At 36.6% G+C, this 23,841-nt stretch overlaps 1 protein-coding gene across 1 annotated transcript in view; it reads right to left on the bottom strand.

Moving 5' to 3' along the window:
* Window positions 1–11,209: 11,209 nt before the first annotated feature.
* spock3 (SPARC (osteonectin), cwcv and kazal like domains proteoglycan 3) overlaps window positions 11,210–23,841 on the bottom strand; it is a 28,259-nt gene continuing 15,627 nt past the window's right edge. Inside the window, exons 5-11 of the mRNA XM_020930476.2 lie at window positions 23,222–23,330; window positions 22,685–22,793; window positions 21,674–21,781; window positions 20,418–20,639; window positions 18,836–18,898; window positions 17,934–18,071; window positions 11,210–15,077 (exon numbers count right to left, since the gene is read on the bottom strand). Of these exons, the coding sequence (XP_020786135.1) occupies window positions 14,896–15,077; window positions 17,934–18,071; window positions 18,836–18,898; window positions 20,418–20,639; window positions 21,674–21,781; window positions 22,685–22,793; window positions 23,222–23,330 (931 nt within the window). The 3' untranslated portion in view covers window positions 11,210–14,895. The remainder of the gene's footprint in view (window positions 15,078–17,933; window positions 18,072–18,835; window positions 18,899–20,417; window positions 20,640–21,673; window positions 21,782–22,684; window positions 22,794–23,221; window positions 23,331–23,841) is intronic.

Genomic DNA, 23,841 nt, shown 5'->3' with positions numbered 1-23,841 from the left:
AAGCAACATGATGCAAAAGTGTTCAGAATACAATACTCTGATTGGCCCATGTATCAGAATATGTTACAAAATCCAATATTCTGTAACAAAATACATTTTCAAAGTATCCTTCCCGTCACTGGTGTTAGTGTCACGATACTAACATTTCAAACTCAATTTCAGTGCTAAAGAATAGACCTGATACTCAGTACTGATTTCGATACCTAAACGATCATTTAAAAAGCTCTTTTTTTCCAACAATACTGCATTTTTTTATTCAGTAATTGATATTTTGCAGATGGTGTCAACAATATTCCCTGGTGATATGAAGCTCACTGAAGGCAAAGGCTCTTTTCAGAAGCTCTATGAGACTTTAATCTGAACAGGTGAGATCATTTGGGCTGTTAAACAACTCTTCCACACATATAATTGCACTCACAAGTTTAGTTTTTCATTTAGTTACTCTCACCTTTTCTCTTGAAAATCATGCACCTTAACAGGAACACTCATTTTGATCACAGGCTCCTGGATTTAAAATGTTGTTCAAATCCATTTAGCATTTTTTTCATGAGTTTTCAGGTCTTAAAACTTTTTGTCAGTGCTTAATAATTGTGTCTCCATGGTAACTGCTGAACATTCTACCATAGAGAAACACACATAACACAACTATCATGATACCACTGCAAAGTATCGTAGTATTTGTTTATTGTTGCACTAGTTCTGATAAAAACTTAAGTTCAAACTGTCCAGGAAAGATCAAATTTTTCTTTTTTTTTTTTTTTTTCAATATTGATACTTACTTAAATGAGTATCTAGTTTCAAGATTAGTTTTAGTTTTGATTTTAGTACAGATTTTTTAATACTTTTGACTATTGCTGTCATGCGATTAAAAAAATTTAGAGATTAATTAATTATGATCTGTAATTAATTAATCTAATTAATCTCATTTTAATCTCACCTAAAAATTGCTGAGAAAAGCTTCAATTTGAGGTATTTTCATTTAAATTCATTATTACATTATTGTGGCAGATCAAAAGACTGATATAGATTTAAAAAAGTGACTTTATAAAAGTCATTTATTGTTTAACAAATCTCTCCAAATTGGCTGTTGAGCCCAAGTCTCCATGAATAAGAAACTGTTTGTTGTAAAGTAGCAAAGACGAGGAAATCTGAACATAATAACTTTTGTCGACTTAAAGACAATAAAAAGTCCAGTCTTTCCTTAACCATGTTAAAAAAATTATTATTGATAGAGAAATGCTTTATATATGAGATCACTGGTTTTAGTCCTGGTTTAGACCTGCTTTAGACCTACTTTAGTCCTAGTTTAGTCCTGGAATGGATTAATCCTGGTTTTAGTCCTGGTTTAGTCCTGGTTTAGACCTGGTTTAGTCCTGGTGTTAGTCCTGGTTTAGTCCTGGTTTAGTCCTGGTTTAGACCTGGTTTAGACCTGGTTTAGTTCTGGGTTTAGTCCTGGTTTAGTCCTGGTTTAGTCCTGGTTTAGACCTGGTTTAGACCTGGTTTAGTCCTGGTTTAGTCCTGGTTTAGTCCTGGTTTAGACCTGGTTTAGACCTGGTTTAGTCCCGGTTTTAGTCTTGGTGTTAGTTCTGGTTTAGAGGCGCACAGGAGGAAGCGCGGTTTACGCCGCGTACGCGAGAAAACACGATCCACACGCGGCTCACGGGAGCACAGCGGTGTCCACGCAGTAACTACGGAAGGAAACGTGGTCCGCGCGTTCTCAGGTTAATGACGATGATGAAGGTGTGTGTTTGTTTGTGTTTGTGTGTGTTTGTTTGTGTGTGTTTGTGTGCGTGTCCCCTCATGTGGCAGGTCACTATAGGACAGTAGTGCAGACATCATGAGCCTATGCAGGTTGTTTTCAGGCGATATTATATTTGTTATTTTCTTTTATATTTCACGTCGGGAGAATAATTTCCAAGACACGAATGCGTTTTTACCTGTGCACTGCTGCCTCTGTTCTACTGGCTCTTCGACCTCGTCCATTGTGCGACTGACGCCGCCAACGTTAACATGATGTTTACATCGCTCTTACTGCGTTTTGTGTGGGTTTCCGGCAATGAGTGGAATTACCGAAATAAAAAAATGTATAAATGTGTTTTGTGTGTGTGTGTGTTGTTGTCCCAACAACACATAAAAACAGGTTTTATAATAAAGAAACTCACATACAGAAACAGTAAAGTTAGAGATTAAAAATGAGATTAACGCGATTAAAAAACATAACGCGCTAAATATGACTGTAATTAATTAATCACAATTAACGCGATAATTTGACACCCCTACTTTTGACAACAATGTGTGTATTATGTATTGTGATATTGAATGTTTTCTGGTTTACATAGTGGATTAGAGCATTTTTTAGCTTTGAAGATGTACACAACTTAATAGAAAAAGGATTAAATGTGTGTGTGAATGAAACAAAACACAACTCCAGGTCTGTTTTTGAGGAAGTAACAACATTCAAATATGGCTTAAAACTCACAAGACTCTATTTTGCATAATATAGGCTCTTTAAATAAATGAACATTAACCTAAAAACTACACATGCTCTACAAAATTAGACTAAAATATTATAAACTGCTACTTATTAGTCTATAATTTATTAGAAAAAAATGTCTTTCTTATCAACAAACCCTCACTTCCAAAACATCACAACTGCTTCCTGTTTAAAAGGTCAGGGTTAGGTTGTCTCACAATTGCACATTATTATTTGTTTGTTTAGATACTCGTCCTTCTGCACTCGGCTTAAAACGAGACCACACGGAGCTGTTATCTTCACACCATGCCCGGCTCGTGCAGGAAGAGGAAAGCAGCCGGATACATTAAACATATTTACCCAGTCACTTCCTTCTTTCCGAAGATAAGAGAATTTTTGGCCCAAGCTCAATTGATAGTTCGCAGTGACATCAGGCTGGGAGTGTTTTACATGTGTCTCTATGGTGGAATTTTCAGCTGTTACCATGGAGACACAATACACATTAGCAAACAGTGACAAAAAAGTTTTAAAATATAGTCTGAAAGCTCAAAAAAAAAAAAAAAAAAAAAAAAAAAAAGCACACACACACACAAAATGGATTTAAACAACACATTTTGAGGAGCTTGTGATCAATATCAGTGTACGAGCTGTTTAGGTGTTTGATTTTCAACAAAACAGTGAGGAAAAACTGTGTTCAAAGGCCCATATTTTGCTTTTTTTCTGGTGTTATAATGTTGTTACCTTATCATAAACATACCTGGAGTTGTGTTTTGTTTCATTCACACATGTTTAACACAAACCCTGCATATTAAGGCAGAAATAAACACTCTATTCACTCATGTGGTACTACAAGAAGTGCTCCACTGTGTTTTTAAACCCCATACACCTTCATAACAATCACTACATAATTTCAGCACTGGAAATACTCATCGCTAGCCAGGCTGGCACCACCTAATGCCTCCACTCAATTTCATTTCTCTCCAGCGACTAGGTCAGGAATGAGAATTACACTAGACGGTTCACAAAAAACCCGGAAGTGTGAGTCCGGGTATCAGCCAATCAGCAAAGAGCCATACATTTTGTGTTGGCAATGATTCCCGAGATCGAGAATTTAAAACCGGAACAAAGAGAATGTTCTGGTGAATTTTATCAAGGGGAAAGACATTATTGCCCTTCTTCCTACAGGATTTGGGAAAAGCTTAATACAGCAGTTAGCCCCGTTAATGGAGCATTACATATGTCACGACCAAATAGCAGCAATTGGTTAAATGAAAAAAAGTACCTGCCTACCGTCGAGTGAACACATTTTAACACTGCAAGGTCAGACAGCTTTCATTAAGTGAAACTGGCTGATGAATCAGGCTTACTCTTCGCTACTATTGTAGAAGTTTTCAGCTTGTCCAAGAAAGTGTGGAAGTAAAAGGCTGGAGACCAACTGGATGTCTAAAGCAGGAGAAGCTTATTTACCATCAATAATACAGGCCCGGGGGGGACGTGAAAAGTCAACCTAGTATGATTTCCAAAGGGGACATTGTATGATCTTTGAGTGTTCAAGCCCCTTGACTTTGCTTCCAAAGGAGGAGGTTTATAAAGCAAGTGTGGTGAGACTATGAAAGCCAGTAGGCACCAGTTAGACAGCAATATACCACAATTTACATCAAGGGTGTCAAACTCAAATTCACAGAGGGTCAAAATTAAAAACTGGGACTAAGTCATGGGTCAAACTAAATATTTACTGAAAATTTTCAACAACAGCTGCATGTTTCCTCTTCTTTTGAGATATGTAATGTTAAACCTTTTCTCGTTAAAACAAATGTTTAATAATAGTTTAAGCATAATATAAAATAATAACAAAATTTGAAATAAATGATGTCTCTATAGCCTATCTGTAGCCACCAGGCCAGATCTAATACATATTTGATATAATCATGAGGGCCAAATATAATTATATCGCAGACCAAATTTGGCTCCTGGGGCTGACTTTGACATGTCTGATTTAGATAATGGTATGCCAAGGGAATATGAACATGGTGTAAATATAGCTTTTGTGAGTCAATGTTAAACTAAGAGATGTACGTGGAGGATAAAATACTTAAATTCTCTTACAGCTACAAAAAAAAGGGTAAAACATAGCTGTTAACTACCGCTTCATGACACTACAAGGTGGAACAAAGCATTTTGAGCTTTGGAGATGTAGACAGACTGATAATATAAGAATTACTCATGCATTAATGAAACAAAACACAGCTCTAGGCATGTTTGTGATGAGGAAACAACATTATAACACCAGAAAATAGCGTAATATGGGCATTTTAACACAGTTTTTAGTTAGTCATTCTCACCTTTTTATTGAAAATCAAACACCTAAACACCTCGTACACTCATATTGAGGACAGGCTCCGCAAGATGTGTTGTTAAAATCCATTTTGAGTGATGCGTTTGTTTTTTTTTAGACTATATCTTTTTTGTCACTGTTTGTGTCTTTATGCTAACTTTAAATTCCACCATAGAGACACATGTAGAACACCCCCAGCATGATGTCACTGCAGTTACGCACGTTAGAACATGGCTTAAAGCTCACAAGAGTCAATTTTGTGTAGTATAGGATGTTTAAACTAAAGCTCTGATTAAAGTCTACCACGAGTAACAGGCTTTTAACAGAGCAGTGCTTCCGGTTAGCTTCACACCCTGGAGAATGTGAATGACATCAGCTGCACAGTATCAATACACAAATACACAAACGCGACCTCCTGCAGCCATTTGTGACAGTGTTTCTCCCGCACAAAAGAGCCTCAGTGTGCAGAACTAATTCACTCCGTTAATTCGTTTAGTCAGCCGTGTTCGGTCATATGCAAAGTCGTTATGTGGGCGTGATCAGGGCTCATGAAATATGCATGATTTCAGCCTCTAAATAATGCAGCAGTGTTTTTGTACAATCCACCCCCAACAAACAAACAGCAGGGACCTCTCAGACTCGGATCAGGTGAAATTTAGGCTAACACGAATTCAGAAATACAGATACAAGTACAGTATACACTCATATTCAGCCAATATTTAAGTATTTGTAGTAATAGTGGTTCAAATTTGTAGCCTAGTAGTAGATTATTTGGTCATTTTGCAGCACTACAAAAGAAAACAAAACAAAACATAGACTACAACCCCATGGATTATGACTGAAAGGGTATAAGCTTAAGTAAAAAGTACTTATAAAGCCAAACCCTATTAAACAATGACAGACTTTCAAGAAAGAAAAGCAGCGTATGAACAGCAAGTTTACATTTACAATTCACTTAAGACTTGCTGTTTATATAAGAGACAAAAAATCTATTAGACTCTTAAAATCAAAAAAATTGTATGCATAATTCATTGATTCCAGAGTGCTATATCTTTTAAAACACAGTGCTTTATTTTCTTTTAAATCATCACTCAGATTGTTTCATATACTAACCCCTCAAACAGAAATACAATCACTTTTTTCTTAGTTCTTATCTTCATTTTTTTAAAGATGCAAGTTTTTTTGTTTAGTTTTTTCATTTATGGTCATACAAACTAATAATGATGATAAAGAAGGCACAAAATGTATCGTTTATGATCGTATCAAAATAAAAGGTGATGTTAAAAAAAATGTAAGGATTTTTTGTTTTCGTTTGCGGTCGTACAAACTAATAATGACGATAAAGAAGGCATGAAATGTATCGTGTAAGATCGTATCAGAATAAAAGGCGATGTTGATCATTTCTATAATATATTTAGAAAAAGAGAAAGGGGACTGTAATTGACGTGCTGTGTCAATGTACGATATATTTTGTTCCTTTGTTTCCAATAAACTTTAATGCAAAAGAAAAAATAATAATAAAAAGTGATGTTAAAAAAAAAAAAATTCAAGAAAAGCATGGATGCCAATGATAAACCACAGTCCTATATTACGCAAAATTGAGTCCTGTGTGTTATTACCTCCTCAAAAACAAACCTGGAGTTGTGTTTTGTTTCATTCACACACACACGTTTAAGTAATCCTGGTTTATTACTCTGTCAACATCTCAAACGCATACATTTTGATCAATAGATTGGAAACTAAAATTATCTAAATTATTCTAGTGAAGGTGTATGGAGTTTAGAAACACGGTGGTGCGCTTCCTGTATTACCACATGACATCACAAGGTGGAACCGAGTGTTTTTCTACGTAGGATTTCAACGCCAGGTATGTTTTTGATGAGGAAAAAACATAATATGGAACCTTTAAATCACATAACAATTGGACTGTGTAATGTAGCCAGTCCATTACTTAGTTAAAAGGTAAAATGAGGAACTGAAACAAAGTTTTAGAAATGTTTATTGAAAATTTATGTGCAGATTGAAGTTACCTGTAAAAGAAAAGGAAAAAAGTAAAAGTGCATTTAAATCGAAGTAATTGTACTTACCCTCTGGTGTGGTCTGCCTCAGGTGCTCCGGCCAAAAGAGTCCCCGGGGAGCCAGAGCACCTTAAGAAGGTTCCGGGGCAGCCAACCATGTGTTTGGAGGAGGGGAGCACAAATTTTTAACTGGTTCTATTTAGTATTTTAAAACATTGAACACTGCTAATTTAAATAAAGATATATATATTTTGGTAGTTGATGTAATTGGATGTTATTTGGGCACTGTTTTGATAGTTGGTTTTTAGATATTAAATGTACAAATTATTGGTGCTTACCTGATCGTTAAAGTGGGCTCACCCAATTAGGACAGGGCCTTTAAAAGAAGCCAGCCTCACCTTGTTCAGGGAGAGGTGCTGTGTGAGCGCAGGTAACCGCTATGCCTGGTTTTTAACCTTTTTGGAACTTTTGTAAATAGTTTTTTTGTTTTGTCTTTAATAAATGTACTGGGATCTGCACTGTAAACTGGCTCAACTTGACTCTGTTCCTCCTAAAACCGCTAAGGTTGCCACCAGGCTATTACAGACTGCAAAGTAACAAGAGTTTTCTATTATACTAATACTATGTTTATTTTCTCATTGAGAGTTAATTGAGTTATGTTTGAGCTTTTTCTTTGTCCTGCTTTGGGAAAACAAATTGAGTTGTTTCACTAATGTGTGTGCGTGTCCTCCTATTTCAACACATCCAATTCAGAGCTTGTTTGCAGTCGTGTGTAACAGTAGTAGTGGTGTTACAGTAGAATACCTCATAGCACTTAGTAAGAAGATCCCATGTTTATTAAGGCTACACAGTATATCACAGTTGTATTGACACTGCAATTTGAGGAGCTGTTATTAAATTAAACCAAATTATCAACTTATTTCTATAGATGTCCTCTCCAAAGAACCAAAATATCCAGGAAAAATCTTGTTGTGCGTGTAGTTTAGACCTCTAGAAGCTTGTTCTAATGAAGTAAGTAGGATTCTTATTAGTTTATTTTGTTCATATTTCAGTCTTCTTAAATGTTCATGCTCCTGGAGTTGACTCGCAATTGCACTTGAAACAGGATCTGACCTTTTGCGCATAATTTGCAAATCGAACCACATTTGTATTATTATTACTATTATTTTATTTTATTTTTTTCACAAGTCCTAACATATACTTTTCTATCTCTGTGTTTCTTTTCTGGAATTTCATACTTTTCTTCTAGGTTGATACTTTGCAGTGTCACCACGCTGGGGTGTTTTGTATGGATATCTATGGTGGTATGTTCGGCACAAACACAGCCTGATTTTTTTCAGAGGAATAGTAAAAAAAACCAAGATACAAAATGGATTTAAACAACACATTTTCTATGAGGAGCTCTGTGATCAATTCGAGCGTTTATGGTCCTGTTTATGTGTTTGATTTTCAACAAAAAGATGAGAGTGAGAGCTTGTGATTAATTTTATTTTTTTTATTTTATGTGTGAGAGGCGTGTTTAACAGCACAAATCAGCTCAACAGTTGTACCTCCAGCTAAATCAGATCTTTCTGGTCAGATCGTGTTAAAACAAAGCTCAGATTAAAGTCTAATTTGATAAAGACAGAGCAGTGCCTACATTTAGCTTCACATCCCCAAGAAATATTAATAAAATCAGCTGCAGAGAATCAGACAACTCTAGTCTAGATTAAAATCCTGTCTCAGATCTGCAGAGATGGGCCCAAGTCGTTGTTTTGCAAGTCTCAAGTAAATCTCAAGTCTTTGACCTCAAGTCCGAGTCAAGTCCCAAGTCAAATACAGGCAAGTCCAAGTCAAGTCTCGAGTCTCTGGCCCATAAGTCCAAGTCAAGACCAAGTTGTCTGCTTTGAGCTTCAGGTCATTTCAAGTCTTTAAACCAAAAGTACTTTAAATTTTAGACTTTTAAACTAAACTGTACTTTAAATTATTACTATTCTGTGGGTTTGCTCTTATTTTATTTGACTGGTTTTAATGTTTTCTAATATGATTAAATCTATATTGTATCATTATTAGTGCTGTCATGCGATTAAAAAAAATTGAGAGATTAATTAATTATGATCTGTAATTAATTAATCTAATTAATCTAATTTTAATCTCACCTAAAAATTGCTGAGAAAAGCCTTCAATTTGAGGTATTTTCATTTAAATTCATTATTACATTATTGTGGCAGATCAAAAGACTGATATAGATTTAAAAAAGTGACTTTATAAAGTCATTTATTGTTTAACAAATCTCTCCAAATTGGCTGTTGAGCCCAAGTCTCCATGAATAAGAAACTGTTTGTTGTAAAGTAGCAAAGACGAGGAAATCTGAACATAATAACTTTTGTCTACTTAAAGACAATAAAAAGTCCAGTCTTTCCTTAACCATATTAAAAATATTATTGATAGAGAAATGCTTTATATATGAAATCACTGGTTTTAGTCCTGGTTTAGACCTGCTTTAGTCCTACTTTAGTCCTAGTTTAGTCCTGGAATGGATTAATCCTGGTTTTAGTCCTGGTGTTAGTTCTGGTTTAGTCCTGGTTTAGTCCTGGTTTAGTCCTGGTTTAGTCCTGGTTTAGACCTGGTTTAGTCCTGGTTTAGTCCTGGACTGAATTAGTCCTGGTTTTAGTCTTGGTGTTAGTTCTGGTTTAGAGGCGCACAGGAGGAAGCGCGGTTTACGCCGCGTACGCGAGAAAACACGATCCACACGCGGCTCACGGGAGCACGTCGGTGTCCGCGCAGTAACTACGGAAGGAAACGTGGTCCGCGCGTTCTCAGGTTAATGACGATGATGAAGGTGTGTGTGTGTTTGTGTTTGTGTGTGTGTGTGTGCGTGTCCCCTCATGTGGCAGGTCACTATAGGACAGTAGTGCAGACATCATGAGCCTATGCAGGTTGTTTTCACCAGTGACATTTAAGTTGTAGGCGATATTATATTTGTTATTTTCTTTTATATTTCACGTCGGGAGAATAATTTCCAAGACACAAATGCGTTTTTACCTGTGCACTGCTGCCTCTGTTCTACTGGCTCTTCGACCTCGTCCATTGTGCGACTGACGCCGTAAACGTCGCTCTTACTGCGCGTGTTTTGTGTGGGTTTCCGACAATGAGTGGAATTGCCGAAATTAAAAAATGTATAAATGTGTTTTTTGTTTGTGTGTGTGTTGATGTTGTCCCAACAACACATAAAAACAGGTTTTATAATAAAACAACTCACATACAGAAACACTAAAGTTATAGATTAAAAATGAGATTAACGCGATTAAAAAACATAACGCGCTAAATATGACTGTAATTAATTAATCGCAATTAACGCGATAATTTGACACCCCTAATCATTATATTATTTTTGTTGTTAGTACTGTATGCAGCACTTTGCTTGTGTTTGTTTGTGAAATGTGCTATATAAATAAAAAGGATTGGAGTGGATAAAAAGTCATGGTATATTTATGTATGAGTATTTATAAGAGTTGTAGAAATGTAAATTTTTCCTTTTTAAAGTCTTGTCAAGATCTTAGTGCGAATCATTACGGTCAGATTAGAAAGTTTTCTCAAGTCACCTGGCTCAAGTCCAGGTCAAGTCCCAAGTCAATGAGCTTCAAGTCCAAGTAAAGTCCCAAGTCTTAGTCTATTTTCTCAAGTCAAGTCTCAAGTCCTAAAAATAGTGACTCAAGTCTGACTATAGGCTCCATACTTCTACTAAAATAATGAGTAATATTTGATAGTGTATTTAGGTAAAAGTTTCCCCACGACAAGGAACAAAAGCTTTATGTTGACAGTATTATATAATTTACTAATTTTTGTGGTCTATCGTTTGAAAATGTAAGATTTTGTTCATTATTTAAAATTTTTTTTAACTTCCAATTGCATTTACGGAAACTCTTTTATCAGATGTTATGTCCAATTTTTCTTAGTAATTTACGCAAATACTCTTTCTTGAGTAATGGATCACTACTTTGTACTTCTGAGTAGTATTATTTCATAATTTGTAATTTATTTGAGTACAATTTAACTTTACCCACTTGCATCCCGTCGGAACATCCCACCAAAGTTCAGTAGTCATAATGTTATGTCTAATTGGTGTAAGTGGGACAACAAAACTGTATTAAAACCAATATCGATCTAGTATCCACAATAAAAAGCTAATATAATCTACTGCAATAATGAGATTTTTTATTACACTCCCCAGCATCAAAAAGGCAAACCTCTCACCATTTGAAGTCCAAATTGAGTCTCAAGTCTTCAAATCAAGTTAAAGTCCTAAAAATAGTTTGACTCCAATCCAAGTCACGACGTGCAAGTCGAACCTCTACAGATCTGGAGAAGTAGGACCACCCCACAAACACAAACTGAAGTCCGTTTTCATTTGTCAATATAGCTTTTATTTCAGCAAATCATACGTACACTGTAAAAAATGTAATCTGTAGCGTAACCTAACGCTATCCAAAGTGATGACAGAGTGTGTGATTGGAGTGGCTACAGTGTCTGAGGTCATTTTCAAACCGTTTGTTATTACACACAGGAAAATAAAATAAATCAACAAAAATACGAGACTTGAACTGAACCTGGAGGCGGAGCTTCAAGTGCGGCGAAATTCCAAGTTGAAGGCGCACTGTGTAACTTTCTGGTGCTTGGCTTCGTGGAAATCTTACTGCATTGACTAGAATGTCCCACAGTATAGCATTAAACTTATCTGACCGTGGAGACAAGCCACCAATTCCTCCAGTCCAAATGAAAGGTCAGATCTGTGGAGAGGTAAGCTCACACACTGTAGGAATGCAAGTTTTTCGCAACACAGTGTTCGCACGCTTTTCACTGACAAAATTTCAAAACTTATCCATGATTTTTTGTGACCTAAAGTGAATTTTCCATGACTTTATGGCACCCTTCATAAATTTAGCAAACTTTTAGGGCTAAATATGAAATGTTAACCCTTTCCACTCACCTTAAGGTTTGGCATTATAGATTTTTTAACATTCAAAATACTGTCAATGCATTTATTGTCATCTCTTTTAAAAAAAAAAAGGCGCATATGTTTACAAATTTATCATAATACCCTAATGATAACTTAACAGAATGCTGTAACTGAGTGAAAGAGACACTAAAATTCCAAAAATGTCATTGAATTTACATATTTCCATGACTTTTCCAGGATTTCCATGACCGTGGGAACTCTGACAGTATTTTTGAGCAATAAAACACCCATAACTGGACAAAAGCAACATACAGTAGATTCGTTTAAGGCCATACTGTAAAACCTTTTGGGCAAAAACGATAATATCTCCATGGAAACAAGTTTGTGGCGGAACACCTACCAGAAAAGTTACACAGTGCGCCTTTAAAAGAAAGACACTAGATCTACAGGACATTTAGATGGCACTTCTCAACATGGAATCTCTGAAAATGTTAAGTGAATGTATTAGTATAGAGGCTGTCTCCGGATCTGTATGTGCAGTCCGGCGATCAGCCCGTTTTACATTGAATTACACTAAAAGTCATTACAGCATGTACAAATCAAATCAAAGCAAATGTCATTGTAACATAAGCAGCTCTTTTCTATCAAGCTGTAGAAACCAAAGCTCACGGATCTTAGCCAATGTGTGATATAAAATCCAATATAATCCACTGTTCTACGTCTTAACTGTGTCTGTCTGTGCTTTTGTCCCACATGTAGCATCCCGATATTAAAGTGATCTGTATTATGTAACTGTACACCTTGTAGAGATAACATTGTGACCACCTATTTTTGCACGCTGGTCCATGCTAAACTCATTTTCATTTCTTGGTCTGGATACGCAGAAATTATCAAAAAGTTTTTATTTTTGTACTGAAGTTGGTGCCTAATGAGTCCATGACACGACGCCTACATTTTCTGCCCCAATTCCAATTTCTTCACTTAAAAATTTTCAAATTTCATAATAATTCACCACGTATCTGTAGTACCTCTGACCTCCAAGAAACCAAATATTTTTTTCCAGAAATCATGATTTATTATGCATGTTTGTTGTACTTAAATTGTTAAAATGCCATGTGGGCGACCATCTCTCATCTCTATCTCTTATCTGCTGATTTTTAAACCTCTTTAAAATTACTCTAAATCTAATCAAATTATTTTCTTTATTTTTTGGCATCCAGAGATCCAGAAGTGGGTATTATATTTACCACTGGCAGTGTTAACAATTTGGGGGCCCGAGGGGAACTTGAGTTTGGGGCCCTCACTATAATACAGTTTTTTTGTTTTGTTTTTAATATATTTATTGTCTGTTTTTCCCCGTTGTTCTTGAGACATGCACATCTTTATTTATGTGAATTATGGTGGACTGGAAACCTCAGGCATTAGTGGCACTCAAATCAATTGGTTGGGGGCCCCTCCAGGTTTGAGGGCCCTAGACAGCCGCCTACTTTTGCCTAATGGTAGTGCCGCCTCTGGCATTTACATATTTTTTCTGGTAGTTTTTAGGCACCATACTTCTACTAAAGTAACAAGTAATATTTGATAGTGTAACAGTTCTCCTATTTAGGTAAAAACTTTATGTTGACAATATTATATAATTTACTCATTTTTGTGATATATCATTTGAAAATACAAGATTTTGTTCAATATTTAATGTTTTTATACTTAAATTGCATTTCCGAAAGTCTTTTATCAACTGTTATGTCCAATTTTTCTTACTAGTTTACGCAAATACTCTTTCTTGAGTAATACATCACTACTTTGTACTTCAACTTGTGTAGTATTATTTCATTATTTGTAACTTTCTTGAGTACAATTTAACTTTACCAACCTGCATCCCGTCTGTAAATCCCACCAAAGTTCAGTAGTCATAATGTTATGTCTAACTGGTGTAAGTGGGACAACAAAACTGTATTAAAACCAGTATCGATCTAGTATCCACAATAAAAAGCCAATATAATCTACTGTAATAATGAGTCTGTTTACAAGCTTTTTCATTACTATCCCCGGCATCATCGAAAAGGCACACCTCTCACCCCTCGTCCCCCACAAGCATTTCCATCAGGTCTGTATGGTCGCGCGTACATGGGTCTATGACATGTGCAACATAATTATTTTTTTGCATCTCTTACACTGCATGTTCAGATACACGTTAAGACTCTAAAATAGAAAACTGAAAAACATCAACACCATAAGAACAATGAGATACGGATCGCCGACGCACTGGTCAGCAAACGTTTTGATCTCACGTGTTTTGAGGCGAGATTCTGTTTTTCGTCTCAAGCTACAATATATTGAGTTCCATAAAGGTTTTTTTAGGCTCTACAGAAAGAAATATTACACGGTATTAAGACATGCTTTGACAAATCTGTTTCATCTTTCATATTCAGTAGATTAGAAAAATAGATCGATTTTGCTCCGCCATGTTTTTTTCTTTTCTTCTCTAAAACAGTAATTTGTCTTTCTTTGCTGCCAGAGCCTTTAGAGATTATTCAGTTTGATTTGTTTTTCACTAAAAGCAGCTTGCATGTCTGTTCTGATTGCTACACTGCCTTAGTTCCCCTAATAAATCCTAACATTATCTGCTTGTTCCATAGAGTTACAGACACAAGTTACAAATTATAGATCAAAAGAAAACTTCAAGAGTGCAATAATTCCTTATCTACATCTGGGACATCCCACCTATAATACACAGGAACACTGGCGAGAAAGGGAGGGGGGGTCTTTTAAAACAGCGTGCCTTGGGGCGTCAACATACCTCTGCACAAGGACATAAAGAAGAAGACAAGGGCTGTCCAATCAGGGGAGAGCTTTGCCCATGTGACCGAATCCAAGGCTCTGGATTGGCTGGTCTTTGAGAGTCCATCATATACACACAAATAAACAACAAAAGTGCCTAGTCATATTGAGATAAGATCAGAAATTATCAATCGCCAGCAATATTTCTTTTCTTTTTTTTTTTTTTTTTCAACAAACAATATAGAGAGAAGTCTATTGGCTGTTAGTACGATTAGGTTTTGTTCCTGGCGGGTCACCATGGTGCGTGCAGTTTGAGCAGTTAAGGGGTCTCGTTTGCTTTTGGGCCAAAAGATTACGACTGGTATTCGTCGCCAGCGTCGTCGTCGTCCTCGTCTTCGTCGTTGTACTCGTCGTCGATGACCGGGTCAAGCGGGGGCAGGTAGTCATCGTCCTCGTCGTCGACTTCGTCGTCGTCATCTGCGTCCACCGGGGGGTCTCCGCTGCCCAGGTCTCCAGACGACTCCAAAATCACGCCTGAAAAACAATATCATCAGTAGAAAACATATTGTTAATAAAGAAGCCATGTACAGAAGCCATGAATACAGATTTGTAAAGTACAGAGACATGGTGAAAATGCTAGAAATAAACATATAGATGGGTATCCTATTGGCAAACATTCGGAGATGTGCACGCAGCCGGGGAGCAAGAGGTGCTAAGAAAAACAGTTTTCTAGTTGACTGGCCATTGTAGACATGGTTTGTGTACTCTTGCTGACACCCTTTAGAGTAACATATCATGTAATGTTTGGATCTTATTTGTTTAATATGCTCTCATAATAACATTATATTCTGTAGCCGCAGGTAGACTAGCCAGTTATGTCTCAGGTTGCACCAGCACCTTGTTTTACCGTTACTGTTGTTTATTCACCTGGTGCTTTGTCATGTCTGAATATTATGTCAAAATGATCCACTGATATAAACGCTTAATAAAATTATGTCTGTGAGTTTTGTGTCTGCTTTTCATTTGCATCATTATAGCGGCTTGACCAAATGAGCCTATGCTACCAGTCAGTCACTTCATCCACAGAATTATCAAATGTGTGACAGAAAAGTTTAAAATGAATGAGCGATCTGAATGGTTAGCGTTTTATAGGATGCTGACATCATGTCCAACAAATTTGTGAAAATCGCAATGTTTTTATTGAGCTGCTTTATCATCTTATTAACAGGAACTTAAGGTGAAGTAGCTCCAATATTTACGACAAATTAATTTACGACATGTCAGAATTGGCTACTATACTGCACTGTACTTGCCTAAACATACTATGAGTATACAGTACACCAGGGGTCTCCAACCTTTTTTTCTCCAGTGAGCTACCTTTACCAAACAAAAATGCCAAAGAGCTACCAATTTCAGCAGTCGCAAACAAACTAAGTAAATATAAGAGCCACGGCTTTAGATGGAGAACAGTTCGACGCTTATAAAACATAAACCATTATCCATTTATCGTTGCACCAAGTTAGGTAGTAATTAATCAAATTTCGCTTATTATCCACAATACGTAGAATTCAGAAATCCCTTTAGCTACTTGGAATTGGATGGAGAGCTACCTGTACCTCCCAAGCTACAGGTTGGAGACCAATGCTGTCCACAGTACAAGAGGCTAAGTTTGCTAGTTTAGGATGGCAAGCATCACAACAAATTACATAGAAACCCTGAATAGTTGTGGTCGTGCCGGCTGCCTAAGTAAGTTGGTCCTCAGCAGTGGGCACCAGCTGCCTGATCCATAAACTATTCTCACTTCTGTTTGTGCAATTAACAACACAACAATTTTTCATTGTAACATGGGGAATGCTGCTGTCTGTGTCTTTGTCTGTGTCTCTGTCTGTGTCTCTGTTTGTGTCTGTGTCTCTGTTTGTGTCTGTGTCTCTGTCTGTGTCTCTGTTTGTGTCTGTGTCTCTGTTTGTGTCTCTGTCTCGGTGTCTGTCTCTGTGTCTCTGTCTGTGTCTCTGTTTGTCTCTGTGTCTCTGTCTGTGTCTCTGTCTGTGTCTCTGTTTGTGTCTCTGTCTGTGTATCTGTTTGCGTCTGTGTCTCTGTCTGTGTCTCTGTCTGTGTATCTGTTTGTGCCTCTGTTTGTGTCTTTGTCTGTGTCTCTGTCTGTGTCTGTCTGTCTCTGTCTGTGTCTCTGTCTGTGTCTCTGTTTGTGTCTCTGTCTGTGTATCTGTTTGTGCCTCTGTTTGTGCCTCTGTTTGTGTCTCTGTCTGTGTATCTGTTTGTGCCTCTGTTTGTGTCTTTGTTTGTGTCTTTGTCTGTGTCTCTGTCTGTGTCTGTGTCTCTGTCTGTGTCTGTCTGTTTGTGTCTGTGTCTCTGTCTGTGTCTCTGTCTGTCTGTGTCTGTGTCTCTGTCTGTGTATCTGTTTGTGCCTCTGTTTGTGTCTGTGTCTCTGTCTGTGTATCTGTTTGTGTCTCTGTTTGTGTCTTTGTCTGTGTCTCTGTCTGTGTCTGTGTCTCTGTCTGTGTATCTCTCCTTGTATCTGTCTGTGTATCTTTTGCTCCTCAGTTGTGCGTGCAGCTTTTCTGAGACGTCGCCCAGAAATCCATCTATATGGTGGGAAAAATACTAAAAGGAAGGGTCTATAGTCTGTGCCCTTACTCATTAAAAAAAAAATCTTTATCACAACTTTATCTGTGTTGCCAGTGCCTTGAAGGACTCATTTTATTTTATTTTCTGATCTATATTATAATGTTGTTTCCTCATCACAAACATATCTGGAGTTGTGTTTTGCTTCATTCATATGTTTGACATGCAAACCCTTCATATTTAGGCTGAGTTCTTTTCTCAAACGGAAAACACTCTGTTCCACCTTGTGATGTCATGTGGTAATACAGGAAGTGCTTATTGTTAGAAATAACAATTCTTTTTGTCAGACAGGGGAGTTTGTTTACTTGCTTTACACATTTTGGCTAATTATTGCTTCACTGTCTGATATAAATAATTGTGATTTATATGCTTATGATTGAAGGTTGTTGAAAAAACAAAACAAAACAAAAAAACAGAAAAAGAATAGAAAAGGAAGAATAGAAAAAGAAAGTAAGACAACTCATTCAAAGTTTCTCAGCAAAGTTTCTCATTTTTTAAAAAACTATTTTAAAATCTGTTTTTCAGCCATCCGCACTTTTCAGCTGGTCTTCAGATATAAAGCCTATTATTATCATTATTCAAAAATATAATTAATTCAAAATACTGGCAGCTCTGCAGAAAACCACATCACTGTTCATCTTCGATGGAGCGTCTATTGTAAGTACTAGACCATAATTACACATCGGAAGTTATTTATAACTTAGTACAAACAAAGAAATGCTGAAAGGATGTTATTAGTGAATGACCTACCGCAGTCGGCAGGTCCGCGGGTACGTGATCCGGCCACCTCATTGCCATAACGATCCACACACCAGCACTGCCCGCTGCTGCTGTGGCACTGGTGGGAACTGTAGTAGCCCTCCTCATCGCAGGACGGCAAGTACTGACCTACAAGCACACACAAACACTCAGAAGTTGACGATATGATACATACCTCGATACATAAGCCTCATAACAATACATATCTCGATACTGTGAGCTTACGGTGGGATACAATTCAATACGATATATTTTAAATTGATTTGATATGGTTCAGTAAAAAATAATGGCTAAATCTTGACTGTGATACTAAAAGTCTTTGTTAAACCACTTCTTGTGAAAAGTTAATGTGAAACACATCCATATTAATCATCAATAAAGTGGAAATGTCAAATGTGTCTCATCAATGAGTTCCCTTCCTCTGAATGAGCAACAAAACTGTAGTGCTGTAACAAAATAATTTTGTAAAATACATATATTGATACAGCAGCCCACGATATCGAGGCTGTATCATCACATTAAACAATACGATATCTATTGATATTTAAATATTTTCATCATCTTATTATCTCTGCACTGCTTTTGACCTCTTATAAAGCTGAGATATATTTGTATTACTATATTTCTATATTTTATTTTTACTTGTTCATATAGATTTATATAATTATGCCTTATTTGACACGAGTCTCTTCCTAATTTTGATATTTATTTGGAATTTATCATTACCATTTATATTTTGCTGTTTGTTATATAATATTGTGACATGTGAACTACTGTGTCCAAATAATTTCCCTTGTGGATCAATAAAGTTTATCTAAAGCAGCTGAAATTGGAAGCATTTGAAGAAATGCTTCCAAAAGTCTGTATGTGACATTGTAATCTGAGTCACTCACCGAGCAGCTTCTTTCCCGACTGCTTTTTGTTGATGCTGGACAGTTCTGCTTTACACGGGGAGTCTGCAGAGACGGGACAAAGGGAGAGCTGAGAAACTGCTCAAGTCGGCTGGTTTTTCCAAGGTTTGTGTTTGTGCAGCTTTTGTGTGGACTTTCTGCTTTTGTCAGTATCTTTGTTTGGTGAGTCATCTCCAAAGACACAACTTCATAACCACAAAACTATGTCGTACGGTGGTCTACAACAGTGGGGTTTATACAGTAGACAGCCATTTACCCCACACAAGAGCGATAAGTCTGTACAGAATAACATGTTTGAGTAATCCTTTTATTATTAGTGTGTCTACATCTCCAAAGCTCGAAATGCTCTGTTCCACCTTGTGATGTCATTAAGCCGTGGTTAACAGCTATCGTTTACCTTTAGTTTAGTAGAGATTGGAAATTACAGGGCTGAAATTATATAAATTATTCTAGTGATGGTGTATGGAGTTTAGAAACACAGCGGAGTGTTTGTATGGCAAGCCAAACTGTTCACATTTACGCCTATTTTTAACACGTTAACACCTTATTGACACGTATTATAAGCTTATTTGAAGCGATAAGCTCTTTTTTGACACGTCAAATTGTTATCTGATAGATGACAATTTATACAGTGTATGTTTTATTTCATATTTCATATTTCAAGAGTAAAGAATGTGCTCGGAGAGATCGGAGTTGGACTGTTCTGGACTCTTGTTTTGATCAGTGATTGGCTGAAAACACTTTAAATTCATTGACTGATTCATATGATATATCAAATAACAATATGATGCTTATAGCTTCAAATAAGCCTATAATACATGTCAAATAAGGTGTTAATGTGTTAAAAACAGGCATAAATAAGAACAGTTTGGCTTGATATATGTTTATGTAATACCACATGATATCACAAGGTGTTTTCTGTTTGACAGCACAGCTCAACTTAAACATGAAGGGTTTGTGTGTTAAACATGCGTGAATGAAACAAAACACAACTCCACGTATGTTTATGATGAGGAAACATTACAACAGATCAGAAAATGAGATCTTCAAATATTTGAGCAGATTATTTTTGCCGTAGAGGGAGATAAGTGAAGAATGTTGTGTGTTTGGTATTTTCCACTCATTACAGCTAACAGACAGCTCATGTGATTAGATATGGGCAGATCATGAGTCACCAATTCACCTAACACAATTACATTCAAACACAGAAGAGGGCTAACCACTCTGTCACCAGGAGTTTTAAAGGGCCCATATTAAGCTACGTTCTGATCCACGCCATAATGTTTCCTCATCAAAACCATGCCTGGACACATGTTTAACTCATGAACTCTGCATATTTAGGATAAGTTCTTGTCTCAAACAGGAAACTCTCAGCATTTTGAGCTTTGGAGATGTAGACAGACTAATAATAAAAGGTTACTCAAACATGTGTGAATGAAACAAAACACAACTCCATGTATGTTTCTGAGGAGGTAACAACTGTCTAACATGGCTAAAAGCTCACAAGAGTGTATTTTGTGAAATATAGGATCTTTTTTATTGCGCTTTTCCAAACAGTACATACCTGTGTATCTCTGGAAGCACGTGCACCACTCTGAGCTGGTTATGACTTTGTCCATGTGTGTGTCGCAGGATTTGAAGAAGGCATCAGAGCACGGTTCGTTCCTGTCCATGTACAGACTCTTGATCTCTGACTGGTCGAGCTGCATGTCGAAGTTTGTGTCGAGGCGGGAGAACATCCAGCCAAGAGGGTCCTTACAGATGGGTGACGCGCCCACTTCAAACTCTGCAAGAAAAACACAAAACTTTATGTAACAGGGCAACTCTGGTGAAGGTGTATTTGAAGTAAGGCTGTGCAATTAACTGAACTCTGATTGCTATTTTGATTTGTGTGTCAAACGATCTCCAAACTCATATAATCGAGTTGAAACAATAAAGCTTATCAAAGTTTATTTTGGGATATTTTTTATATAAATCAGTATATTTATTTTATTTTTTAAATATAGAGATTGTAGAACAGCTGGATATATAGTTTATTTTGGATATATATGTCTTTTTATGCCTTATTTCATGTTCAGAGTATATTTTATTCATTTTGTGTTTTATACATCGCAAAACTGCTCTAAAGAACATATTTGTAACCTATATTTATTTTCAGTTTGAAAGAAAATTATGAATAACAAAGTGTTTTCTTTGAGAGTGAAATGCTGAATAAATACATCATGTAACTAAAAATAATCATTTGAATAATCGTGATTTCAATATTGACCAAAATAATCGTGATAATGATTTTTTCCATAATCGAGCAGCCCTAATTTGAAGTAATGTTAAAGAGCCCATATTATGCAGTTTTCTGATCCACTTTATGATATAATGGTGTTCCCTCACCACAAACAGACCTGGAGTTGTTTCGTTTCATTCACACATGTTTAACACACAAATCTTGCATATTTAGGCTGAATTCATCTCCCAAACAGATGTCATGTGCTAATACAGGATGTACTCTATTTTCAAACTTAATACAGGTTCACTAGAATCATTTGGAAAGATCAGCTCTGGAATTTCCTATCTCCATTGAGCAAAATGTAAAATGTAGTTGTTACTGTGATATGAACTACCACTTCATGACATGACAAGCTGGAAAAGAACATTTTGAGCTTTGGAGATGCAGACAGATTAATAATAAAGGGTTACTCAAACATGTTTGAATGAAACAAAACACAACCCCAGGTATGTTTTTGAGGAGATAACAACATTATAATATGGCTAAAACCTCATAAGAGTCAGTTTTGCATAATATACCTGTAATTTAAAACTTACTGTTCTTCTCTGGCTTCTTGACCGCCTTGTGGTTGCCATTCTCGTGTAGCACTCTGAACCAGTCCCTCAGACGATTCACCACCTCCTTCAGGTCAGTCTCACTGCAAACTTTGGGACAGAAATTAAAAAAAAATATTAGTCACACGTTTTTCTGCCCACAGTCATTAAGCTGCATGAGACTCTGATGACTAATAGAACTTCTTAGGAAGTGTTCTGTTTTTGAAAGACAAATAAAACAGACAAAATCAATAAATGTTCAACTATTTTGGCTTAAAGTTACGTCAGCTGACAGTCACGCCTACTCTGACTGAAAAAGGTCAACACATTTGGATGCTATGGTGAAAAAATATGATCATTTAGGTTAATTTGTTCTGACATAAGATTTGACATAAGACTTTTTTGCCAGGATCATTTATAGATTTTAAAGCAGAATTATGCAACTTTCAGCAACAGAGCTTTCACTGCAGCTCCCTTATGAGAATAGACTGTTCGGAACTAAAAAAATATTCATTTTTTTTAAGTAGGCCTGTTATTAAAAATACAATACTATGGTTGAATAAGTTACTTTTAATTACTGGTTCATTCTGTTACTTATGTTGCTGCTCAGGCCTTTTAATGATACTATCTATTTAAAAATGTTATATAAGGTTGTATAATCACATAAAAAACTAATAATGTTGTATGTAAAAATATATGTAAAAAAAACAGATTTTCCCAGGTCAACTCTCTTCGAGTCATGTCAGCCATCTCGCAAGGTTAGTTTTCCGCCCAGAGACAGCGGAGACATGCTTCAAACTCCATAAAAATACATATTTAGCCATTACATGACTTACAAAGTTGTTTAATGAGGTAAAAATGTTACTTATATTTGCTGTTACCATGAGCCAGATCAAACAAAACATCTGCAATCTGAAAAATATGACTTGGGCAATTGTCATATAAACCCAAACTATATTTATATCCTTCAGTCCTTTAGTTCCAAAAAGTAGTGTTGCATTTTGTACTGGATACCTCTTTTCTCTGTTGGCGTTGGTTTGGGCTGAGATGGGCAGGGGCACATGCCAGGACACTTGACGGCAATCTTCTTTCCTGTGATGCAGGCTTGGTACTCCAGTTTACACTAAGCAATACACGGCAATGAAACCAAAGATTACACATAGAGGAACTGAAGTTAGGATGTGAAAGACCCTTATAGAGGAAATGAAAGTATGTCATATATGTTTTTGTAACAGTAAGGTCATGGTTTTGCTGAATTGCATGTTTCCACCGTAGACTCACGACTGATTTAGCATGAGGCGGAGTCTTAGAAACGCTGTGAGTCAAACATTAGTGAAGAAAGCTGCCCTCTTTGCTCATTGGTCTGTTGTTAATGTCTGGACCAAATAGCAGAAATAAAACCCCAGGATCATGTAGAGTGGGTTACAACAAACGTTTTAAGACCAAAATGATGACACAGACAAAGTGAAGTGAAAAAGCCAGAGTTGACGCACCCAGACACACACCCATGCTCACTTCCTATTTAGAACACAGTCTTTGCTTGGTACGTACCTTGGTGGAGTATGTGTGTCCGTCGGTTCCACAGACGGGAGAGGGGTGCACCACTGGACAGGGCGTGCACTTTGACCCTGGGCTCTGGTACAAGCTGGGATCCTTGAAACTACAAAGCAGAAGTGAAACACATTTTTAGCTTAGTCTTTGAGAAGCAATAGAAGAAAGTTAAAGGTGCACTATGTAACTTCTTTTGGAGGCCACCTGCCCATCTCCTTGGATGTGGTGGAAACCTCTGCCACCACTCCACAGTGTTAGTCTTATTTCAATTCATTTGCAAGTTTATTTAAGTTAATTACAGCACACATGATTGAATTTAAGTCCTTTATTTAGACTTATATTTTAATTTGTGTGCACACTCTTTAGTTATTGAAAGTCTGAATCATTTACTTACACTTGTTCTTTTCTTTTTTTTTTTTTACTTCGTTCATTACTAAGTTCGTTTGTCTAGTTTGTTTAAGGTCACTTTATTATCACCTATTATTTTCTGTATTATATTGTAATTCTCGCCTTGTGTTCAGTTTTAGTTGGTCCTCATGTATTTAAACACTCCTGTTCTTTGTCTGGTTGGGTTACTTTAGTTTGATTTAAGTTACTTCAGTTGGGCCCGGCTCCTCCTT

Source organism: Boleophthalmus pectinirostris, unplaced genomic scaffold (assembly GCF_026225935.1).
Source record: "Boleophthalmus pectinirostris isolate CB_2022bp ecotype Guang Dong unplaced genomic scaffold, ASM2622593v1 HiC_scaffold_22, whole genome shotgun sequence".
Taxonomy (NCBI): domain Eukaryota; kingdom Metazoa; phylum Chordata; class Actinopteri; order Gobiiformes; family Gobiidae; genus Boleophthalmus; species Boleophthalmus pectinirostris.
This window is presented reverse-complemented; position numbering and strand designations above follow the sequence as displayed.